This window comes from Melanostigma gelatinosum (assembly GCF_949748355.1).
Source record: "Melanostigma gelatinosum genome assembly, chromosome: 8".
Classification (NCBI taxonomy): Eukaryota; Metazoa; Chordata; class Actinopteri; order Perciformes; family Zoarcidae; genus Melanostigma; species Melanostigma gelatinosum.
Genome location: NC_136641.1, coordinates 14,530,371 through 14,541,630, shown reverse-complemented (window position 1 = coordinate 14,541,630; position 11,260 = coordinate 14,530,371). Strand labels below are relative to the sequence as shown.

The 11,260-nt window shown below is 41.9% G+C and overlaps 1 protein-coding gene across 1 annotated transcript; it reads right to left on the bottom strand.

Annotated features, from left to right (window-relative positions):
* Positions 1-7,960: 7,960 nt before the first annotated feature.
* LOC306780552 (putative E3 ubiquitin-protein ligase DTX3) lies at positions 7,961-10,671 on the bottom strand. Its single transcript, XM_079272962.1, has 3 exons — positions 10,352-10,671; positions 9,771-9,988; positions 7,961-9,402 (listed from the first exon to the last, which is right to left on the bottom strand). The coding sequence occupies exons 1-3, from the start codon at positions 10,637-10,639 to the stop codon at positions 9,324-9,326; spliced, it is 585 nt and encodes a 194-aa protein (XP_079129088.1). The 5' UTR covers positions 10,640-10,671; the 3' UTR covers positions 7,961-9,323.
* Between the last annotated feature and the right edge of the window lie 589 nt (positions 10,672-11,260).

The window sequence follows — 11,260 nt, the reverse complement described above, 5'->3', positions numbered from 1 at the left end:
TCTCAAAAAGTGGTGGTATAGGATGTACCAGGACATGATCACACAGCATCCCTTTTATCCTCACTATCTCTACAGAATATCCTGCTACGACTGGCAATACAATTGAGATTTTTTTTCATATGATATTCTTTTATAGACATATTAGAATTAGGGTTTAAAGATTCTGAGAAACTTCAAATATATTTTTTTCTTATTTTACTTGTTGGTTTCTTTAACAAAATCCTCAGCCTTCAATCACATCGTCTGCATCATCACTTTACGCACACAGCGCCAGTAGCTGTTCACCCGAACAGGTCTTTCTTCTGTTCATTGAGGACTTAACACTATGTTGCAGCTCCTCCACCACCACCCCACCTCTCTGTGTGACCCCTGACCCCAAACTCCCTCCTGTGGTTAAACCTATACGGCTCCCCTAGAGCTCTCTCTTGACCTTGTGTTTCCCTGGCAGCACCACCAATGAGCTCAGTCAAATGTGAGCAATTGTTTAATGTTCCCTGTGGCCACAGTGGCTAAGCACAAGTTGTGCTTCTGAAACTGGACGCTGTTTTTCAAAGGAATCGAGAAATCGCTCTGTTGTTTTTTAGGACACATTTTTGTGCATTAACTGGGATGGACCACAAACATGTCGGTGGCACAAGTAATGCAAATAGAGCAGATGTGGGCTGGATGAGTATTCATCGGTTTATTCTAATCCGTATACGCTGTTTGTGAGTGTGAGCTTTGCCTCTGGTTCATGTTTACTCACTTCTATTTGCCAGAAGAGCACATTTCCTCTATCTTGTTTACATGAAATGGCAGGTATTTGTTGGTAGAAAATAAAAATGCGTCCATTTTTGTCTCACATCATACAAGGGTTGTTATGTTGTGCATGACTTCACACGACGTTTTAGTGCTTTATGTATGTAGCCTATGTTTCAATTTTGATATATAAGGACACTCGATGAAAACGCTGGTGTTGTGTTTGTTTCTAAGGCTGTGTTGGGGCGACCCTGGCTTACTGGGTAGAGAGGGTGGTCTGCCAACCGAAAGGTCACCGGTTCGATCCTCAGCTGCACCGTGTCCTGTGTCGAAGTGTCCCTGAGCAACACACTGTACCCCTAACTGCTCCCCGGGCGCCTGTCATTGGCAGCCCACTGCTCCCTATATATACAGGGATGGGTCAAATGCAGAGAATAATTTCCCCACTGTGGGACTAATAAAGGAATGTTTCTTCTTCTTGGAGACTCTGTTGTGTGTGTTTTATACAGAGGATGTTCCCCACAGTGAGTGTGCCAATCCAAAAACTTACATCCAAAACATAATCACAGTAGACAAACACACGCACACACACACAATATGCACATGCTCTATGCCCTTCTTCGTGATCACTGGGCAACCGCACACAAAGGCGAAGGCGTGCTCTTCTGTGCACAATGTGCCACTGTCTGAGCACGAGAGGATGAGGAGGAGCACCAGGCCGCACACAAACACACACAAACACACACACAGTGGATTTGGCAACGGGCCACATCCTACGTGTGTCTGCACAAGCCAATATAACATGGAGGCATCCAGTACATCACCGATAAGCGCTGTCCTCTCAGCTGTGCCAGTTCAGGGTCCGGTGCTTTGTCCTTCATGCTGATTAAAATGTGAGATTGGGTCAGCTGTGGCAGACTGAGAGCACAGCAGTGATAATTACTCCATAATTACACCATATTGTGTTTCTGCTGTGTTTCACCACCATCATTTTACTTTTTACTCAGTGAGCAAAAGCCCTACATCAAAGTACTCAATCCAAATCTGGCGGCCTAAGCAGATGGATGAACCCGCTGTATAACTGGGAAAACATTAGCAGCCAATAAAAGGACCAGTGCATTCCTGCAAAGAGAGCATGTCTCCATCAGTGATCAGAGTGCATGCATGTGCGTGCATGTGTTTTCCCTTCGGTCCCTGCAGCTACGAGAGAAGTATTAGCAGTGGGGGGAAGGATGGGAGAGAGACAAAGAGGAGGCCGAGGCTACTACAGACAGCACTCTGCTCATTTTTTGTCTTTGCCACTCCTCTTTAGGGAACCATGGCTACCGGCGGGAGCACGTGCCTTTAGTGGTTTGAGAGAGTGCGAGGTGTGTGTGAGGCTTAGTCCGGGATGCACGTGGGTCCAGAGGGCCCTCCCACTGAGCATTAACTCTCCTGCTCCTTCCTGGGGGGGGGGGGGGGGGCTGAAAGAAATGAGGAGCACAGGCCGAGGGGGAGGGTGTGCGGGAAGAGATTGGAGGATATCTTCAATAGCCTAATATCTTTAAGTCTCAACCTAATTTCAATTCTACTTCAACTCGAAGTGGACTTCAAAGAGGGAAATGCTTTATGTTAGCCGTGCTGCAACAAATACGGACACTGGAGTGTTAAAGAGAAACACTACAGCCGAGCAATGACATTGATCCTTAGTGACAGGGGAGCTGTAAAGCACTGACAATACACACAGTCGGGATGTTCTTGCATGTACATACTCAAAGGGGGAGCTGAAGCATCAAGCCAATGCAGATTACATAAGCACTGCATTGGGAAGAGGTCTTTGCTGTCAGGCAGCATCAACAGGAAGCTGAAACGAGCTCAGTTGCAGCTACGATGTGAAGATCAAACGGAGGAAACATACGAGAGGCTTGCTCACTCTTTCTAGCAAAGCTGTGTTTTCAGTGCAATTATTTCAGTGGAATTCGATGTGCTGATCTGCAACAATTTTGTTGTCATGACAACAACAGGTAGCGTTTTTATCTGCGATAAAAGCCTTTTTTTATGAACTAAAGGAAGAGGCAGATGTAAAATGCATGCATTTTTGGGGGGGAAGCAGTTGAGCTGCGCAGGTGCCTTTTCCCAGAAAACGTACCAGTCCTGTTTTACGATCTAACTGCAGTGTGCATCCTCTTGTATTACAGTATAACAGAGGTGTCAAGAGCCTGGAGCAGATTTACAGTGTAAGCCTCAGTCACTGACTCACGGCAGTATTTTCCGCTGCACATGCAGTGCAGATACTGAAGCAACACTATGATACATATGAGACAGCTGATGAACTTAGTAAACATGTCCTGCATGCCAGAGTCTGGTTGGATATGGCTGCCAACCTAAGCATCCATGCAGCCTCCGCCAATCCAACAGTATACAAGACAGAGGCACACACAATTTAGATTATGCCAATTAAATACATAAATGTGTCACAAACTCACACAACAATAACATTTTGCAGATGCACGGGTCAATGTTCACATTTGTCAGACCAGCAGCCTGCAAAGTGCAGCATCACTATCAAGCAGCGTGGGTTAGCACAGCAGTGGTGCATGGTTTCATATTTGAAATCACACGCTAAATGTTTTAGTTCGGCACTATATATTTAACTCGTGGCCCTGTTTGGGAATGCATCATCACCTGGAAAAAGGGGGGAAAAAGAGAAGTTTTCAATCAATGCTTGGTCTCGATACTGGAATGCAGTCTGTTACGAACACATCAGCTCCAAAGATATTCCCGAGGATTTTCATCCGCCCTCTGTCTGTGTCCTCCCTCCCAAAGCTGTTTATTCTTTTTCCTCTGTTTCTTCTTCCCCATCTTTTTGACTCACATATTCCAAGGTTTTTGATTCACAGCTGCTTTGATAAGTAAATATGCATTCCCCCCCCCCCCCCCCCCCAGTTTCTATCCTTCCTGCCTTGATACTGCCTGTAGAAGGCTTAGAGGCACCTTAGTGACAGGAATCCGTATCCCACACTGGCTATGTTTATATTCTCACTCTCTCCCTCTTTCCCTCTCTCTCTCTTTAACAACTGAGATGGCTTTTGATGTAAGAGCTCTTGAGTGGAGATGAAATATTCATAGTTATACATTGCGTTTGATTAAGGTGTTATCATATTACGTTATACACTCATAATTGTTTAGTGATATTTAAAAACCTTTTTTTAAATCTTGCAAATCATGAAATTAAGTTGGCAATCTGGGACTTTAATAGTGTTTGCAGTAGATTTAAATAAATACAGTCAGGAACTGAACTGAATTTTGATTATGAAAATCCTCAAAGATAAAACCCCAGATTCTTTCAAAATGTAGCATATGACTCATTCTGATTTATGTACCAGGACACACTTTAGCAAGAAGGTTATACTCACACAACGTTCTCGACTCCTGCTCTAATTATCTGACATGATTAAGCTTTTTGTTCACTTTTATTATTCGTCTGCTAAACTGCTGAGTGAGCTGTTTGCTGCCATAAGGTGCAGCTGCTCCATTTACTAATTGTAAGAGGTCCTGCTCAGCCCTCTGGAAGTGTGACGTCTTTACATCAACAAACCGCAGGTGAAGCAAGGTACCCACTTCATAACTGCAGCGATTGTCTCGTCTTCGCCGCAGTTAACCTTGAGACACATACAAGCACTGGTTAGAGGTATTACATGTTGTTCTACATGTTTAGCCCGATAGAGGCTCAACCTGAAACATAGTATCAAAAATAGTTTCAACATCATGGGTCAATAAAATCTTTGTGCATCAGCGGGTGCACTCAGCTGCAGCAGAGAATGCTTTTTCAGCCTACACTTTGGCACAGCAATATAAAATATACAGTGTCTTGCAAAAGTATTCACTCCCCTTGGTGTGTTTCCTATGTCGTTGCATTACAACCTGGAATTCATTTATTTCATGTAATGTGATTTAAATCTTTAATTCCAGGTTATAATGCATGAAAAGAGGATAAACGCCAAGTGGGGTGAATACTTTGTGAAGGGACTGTACATTTTATTGTGCTTGAACAAATTCTGGGCATGCTTGTTCACAGGTTTGTGCCTGAGCCCAAATCTTGATATAATAATGATGCTTTCTCTGTGGCGTCTGCAATCTGCCAATTCTTCAGAAAACAACAAATTGCATTTGCCCTTCTGTAGTCTATAGGTTTAAATACATGGGGATGAAATCCAAACACAGGATTTGATATGTAATTTTGACTCCTACTTTTAGATTTATAGAGCAAACTGTACTTTCTATTCACTTGGACATGTATGTCAAGGTACGCCAAACTAGAGAGCTGCTCTATATGAATGAGGTAAAAGGGCTCATTGCTATTCAAGCAGTATCATAACTGGAGCCTCGTTGGGGAACACATACAGTATAGCTGCCGATTCAACCTTCCTAATACACCATCCTGCATCAATACTTGAAATCCGCATTATCACTTACTGATTATGGATACATTACTGTCTGAAGTCTCTTCAGAGGGACACATTTCTGCCAGCATCAGTCTGCTTTTTGTAATAAAAAAAAAGAAACATTTTATCCACTTATGTGAAAAAAGCTCCAGACAGCTGTTGCAGTTGTTCAAAAGAAAGATGGGCTTTGGTTGAGATTCTCGTGACAGAAAGGTCATGCTAGTTGCCATGACAGCCACAGCTAATTGCGCTGACATGAGGCAGTCTGAGAGCGGATGGCCAAGGCCGAGGATGCAGACAGGAAAGACAACAAAAGAGTTTGGCCTTCCTCAATGCACCCAGAAAATATGTCCTAAAATGTATTTGCAGCGGATTTCGTTCAGCTGTTTGATATTTTCAGATAGTTATTGCAGTTTCACACAATTTAGATTATGAGGTTGGGTTTTGTGTTTGATATGAACAAAAACACTTATATAAGCATGTAAACAACTGATTTAAGTTTTGGTAATTACAGGACATTTTAATCTCTCTTACAGAGGGCAGATGATGGAGCTGCTATACTCATATCTCGGCTGTCGCTAATGAAGAACAGCTTGAGCAGAGCATTCAATCTGTGACGTTGACAACCCAGCCAAAGACCCCGATAGTTGCCAGCTCGGCTGTTGTGTCCTGTCTGTAAGGTAAGTCAGTAAATCTGTCAGCGTTACTAAGAAAAGCAGAGGGTCTGTTCTGCTAAATCAGGCAGACAAAAAGCCGTGTAGCCCCGGCTATGAATTAGAGAACAGAATGTAAGAAACTGCCTCGATAAACACACACACAAGTATTCACTAGTGCACATCCGCACTGTATGCACAGATGCAGTCAAGGGCACCAGACAAAAGCCACAGAAGCACAAGCACCCACACACCCACCTTCACTTTGCTGTTCTTAAGCAAACAGCCTCAGGCTCAGTGAATGAGCATGTCAGCGGTGGGCTGACATTCTGTCACACAGAGTGGGGTTTAGAAACAGATGCCTCCTCCTGCCCATTTACATACAAACAGCCTGAAATATCCTTGTACGTCCAAGATTTAGATATGAATACTTTTAATTCAGAGTCGACAGAAAATCTCTATTTCTATCAACTTTTGGAATTAAAACAGGAAACTGTTAAGATATAAAAAAAAACATATACCTTCAAAGGTATGCAACAGTAGGGTACGTCTGGTGGAGTTGATCCTCATTACAGTGCAGGGAGACAAAGAGTAGCGCGCTCTGCACCCAGATAGACAGGTATTTCTGTGATAGGGTGGCTTTACCACCAGAGGATGAGAGGATGAGGAGGCAGGCAGGCAATGTGCCAGGGCTCTCCCCGCAGCCAGAGACACTCTAATTAAGGAGCGCAGTGGGGAGAGGGGGCGAGAACAACAGCTCTGCATTGTCACATAATGATTTTCTTATCATCTCTAGTACAGGAAATGCTGCACATCTCTCGTCTGAAGGGCATGCACGTCTGCGAGCCCCCCGAGTAGCCGTCTATAGTCACACCTAGAAACATGAAATCACCAAAGCCGCGGTGCTATTTCCAGTGCCTGACGGGGAGAATATTAAAGTCATCCTGCCACAACAGAGCAGAGCGACGCTTGATGGAAATGAATGTAAGCAGCTACAGATGCATCGGTCGTAATCCATACACTAAGGGGCTTATTTTCAGTCTGTCGTCAATCCATTTTATAGAGGAGGCTTGCCACTAGCCATTGATGTTGAATCCACCCACAATATTGCTCTGCATAATCAGTGATACATATTTATACCTCTGGTTACACTTGTGTAATTATTTGCATCTATTCAGATGTCCAGATGGACAATGACAGGGAAGGGAAACACCTGCAGAGAAGGGCAAAGAGTCACTCAATTTCAATGTACATTCTGGACGCAAAGTCTTTTTAAGTGAGAGTGCAAACAAAAAGCCAATGCCATTTTCTTGCAGTTTAAACAATATATTTTGCACTTGAACAATAATGCCTGAAGAAATATAGTCAGGTGGGAGGATGTCTTCATTTGGAAAACGTCTTCGGCATGTCACATGGAATATTATGCGTTCAAATGTAGGTTCGATTTCCAGAGAACCTCTCTGTATGTTCACTGCTCAATTTTCCTTTTGTGTCACAATCTGCTCCACTACGTAGAGGCAGTTTTCCAGTCCGCCACTTTCAGTTAATCTTCTGTTAAAATGTCTGAAACATAGTAATAATTCTAAATAAAATATGCAAATATCTAATGGAATAGTCATGAAGTTGTATCAGGTATGTGCTACTACAGCAGAAAGGAAAATAATTAGTAGATTTTAAAAAACAAAACATAGACAACAGTTAATAGAAATCAGGGACGAGAGAGGAAAAAGAATGATTATAAGTAATGAGTGGAGTGGACTGATGAATTATGGGAGAAAAGGCAAGTGTGGGGGGTTAGGTTTGACCAGATGGGTCCTGGTCTGCTTTGTGAGAGCACCAGATGCCCTGAGATCCTGGGCCACAGAAATGCCTCCAGCCGCTCAACACCAGAGTGCTAAAGAGGCCGAGCCCAGTAACTCCGCCTTGTCACATGTGCACTCTTTCTGATATAGAAGTATAGGTTAAAAGGTGTTGTCCTCTTCCCATAACTCTGTACTGTTGCCACTAAGAAGAAGAGCATCTGGATATACTTCATTTCAGTTGTACCTTTGGTCAAATGGAAGTTGGTCAGAGAGCCTGGCGAAAAGCAAAAACAGAGCTTGTGTGTCCTGCGTTGCTGCATTAAAAGAGACGTGAGCCAATACAAATGTTTTTTTTCCTTTTTATTTGTGCTAGTGATGCCGAGGACACTTGTTATACATTTAACATGAAATTCAACAACAGATGAGCCTTGACTTATTTTAGTTTTGTTGACCTTTCAATTGAATTGGCTGCTGTCTGTGCATGTCACTACCACAAGTCATCTCGAGTCTTCAGTACGCTGCTGCTAAAACTCCCCCGAACACCATAGAAACACATGACTCATCATCTATAGCAGATGCTCTGCTCCTCTCACTGACTTTGGGCGATGAGGTTTGGGAGGTGCTGCAGGACGTTGGGTTTGTGATGATGATACAGCTGCATACCAAGCAGACGCCATCACATGGTCTTCCTATGAGAGAGCATCACCCTCTAGTGGAATAGACAGGCAAAAAACAGGACTGAAATATATCAAAGATGTTTTTGGACTCAAACATTTAGGACCGATACATGACTGGACTTCAGAGAACTCCTTTTGTTGGCCACTAATACACTGAATGATGTCATAGAAAGGCACATAATGAATTAAGATGTATTAAAGGTGCCGTATGATGAGACAAATATTCTATATGTTGGTTATTGTCAATCTGTCAATACTTTCTGACTTCCCCTTCCTGTCTGCGTCACTCATCCCTGAGCCAATTCTGTATTACTGGAGATATGAATCTCTAAATCCATTACACTGTATGTATTTCAATTTTAAACACTGGTAAAGTATTCCCTAAAACAGCTGGATACTGCAGTTTTGAGCTAATGTTACTCAAACAGGAGTACATGGTGTATTTGTTGGGGACTATTTTCAGCTGTGGATGTGGCGAGTTAGTAAATATTACCAGCAGCTGAGCTGTGTATGTGGGATCACCTTGATACAAACTCTAGTTTCCGTGTTCATTGTAATGAAGGAACATGTCCTCTATATTTGTAGTAGGTTTTGGACAACAATGGCAGTCTATGATAGAGAAAAATAAGTTACATCTTTGACCACACATCCAAAACAATTGGTTTTCTGTGAGATCTGTGGCAATAAAATAAAAAATACAAAATATCACATGATGCTTGAAACATAATACCCTGACATTGCCAAAAACATTATGATCCCTCATTTCTCTCGGAAACTTAACCGAATAATTTCACAGATGACAAGTGCTTGCACCTGCTCTGTCTCCTATGTCTGCTTTGGTTTTTGCATAGTTGGTTGAACGTTTAAAACGTTTTGTGAATAACCACTAATCTTCATAGAATAAAAACATCTCAGTGATGATGATCCCTGCTTGAGGACTGCAAAACATGCAGAGCTGAAATCAGAGACTTTGTAACAATACAAAGAGTCAAATCTATTTGAAGGATGTCTTCTGATGATCTTCACCCATCAATCATCCTGTGTTACTCCTTTAACACGAAGCTCCTCTTGAACCCTGAACAAATATTCTGGATCTGGATATCCAAAACTCGAATGGAGAAAGACAAACAAACGTAAAAATGTGGTAAGTACATCTCTGGAACAGGGATAAAAAAAGCGTCCTTTTAGTTTACTGAACCTGTATTTTTTATGCATTTAATGACATTACATCCGGAAAGGCTTTGACTATAATTAGATTGTGATAAGACAAACTAAAAATCTTACATTACTGTCTGTACACTTATGGGGAAAATAAATAAATAAATAAATAAATAAATAAATAAATAAATAAATAAATAAATAAATAAATAAATAAATAAATAAATAAATAAATAAATAAATAAAAAAAAAAAAAAAAAAAAAAAAAAAAAAAAAAAAAAAAAATATATATATATATATATATATATATATGCATACCATTGTGGACCACCATCCATGTTGGTCTTGTGGTGAATGTCATTCCAGGTGATGACGTTATTGAGGCCCGTGGTGACAGATTGTCCGATGGTGAAGGTGAGTCTCCTGTCGAAGGCTTTCCTCAGCAGCTTCAGGACCTTTTCACCCTCCTCGCTGGCTGGTAGGAAGCCAGTACGGGAGGTGCTGGTGTACCTCACCCCAGGGTTTGGGTGTTCAGGCTGTAATATGGGAAACAGCAGCATAGATGTCACATACACTGATTTGGAGTTGTAATAACACTTAAATTGTGAGTATACAGATTTACATGACCTAGACATTGATGCATTTTGTAATATGATATCTGTATTATAGCTGATGAGGTAAAGCTTATTCTCACATCTCCCTATAAGGAAATAACAAAGACACATTTTGGGATTGTTTCTACTGTTACAATTGGTAAAAATTAAAAACAGCGCCCTCTGGTGTGCAGCTGTAATATCACAAAAAGATGAAAGATGTAGTCAAACTACGCAAACACGCGCTCTGTTGATATGTTGCCTACTCGCGTGTCTTCCAGCTTCCGTTGAAAGCGTCAGCCTCACCCCTTGTATCCCTGCTGGGAAACTGTACTGTATGACAATAGATCCGCAGTGCTCAAAGCCAGGCAGGCGCTGCCAGCTGCGCGTCACCGTCATCGAGCCCTCGGGCTGGGTCCCCGTGTACTCTCCGTGGTAGGTGTTGCATATCGGACAAGCGGGCTTTAACTTGAAAACCGAGTTGATACACGCAGCGCAGAAAGAGTGAGAGCACTTTAAGGTTTTCTTCTCCTGAATGTTGTCCAAGCAAATGGCGCAGTCGTCCGTACTTCTACGGACTCTTGTGTTTTCCATTATTTCCGGGTATGTGACGAGTGTTTTCTTTTCCATATATGGATGCAAATGGGTTGGTTTATGACCGAGAGATATGTGACGTCAACATAGGAAAAGTAATATACCACTTTCACTTGATGATGCGCGTCCATGTGGCGCAAACAAACACTGACCCCTGATTGGTTTTAATTTGATATTGGTGGGCAGTAGCACATTTTATGAACCAAATGTAAACAAAAAGCTTGCCCCCAGTGGTGGCACCTTTACGATACAATTCTGAGGTATTTGTACATTGCTTTTCTTTTCTTTATAAAAAAGCTTTCAGAGGGATTACCTTGTGAAGAAAAAAAATAGTTCAAAACAAACACAAATGAGTATCCTGCTGATCGGTTTATAACCACTTTGTAATTCTTATTTTTACCCCAAACAAGTGGTATACTCCTAATTCTTAAATCAGTCAAGTATTGACAGTATAAGTGTTGGGCCACAACTGATATTCTTCATAAAGATTATAATTACAGGCACTGATGCTGACATATTGCTGCCTCTGTGTAATTAATTCAATTAGCATTTATAAATAGTTTATATAATCACTTTTGCTTGTGTTCAATATGGCACCCACCGCAAAACTGAGTCTGATTT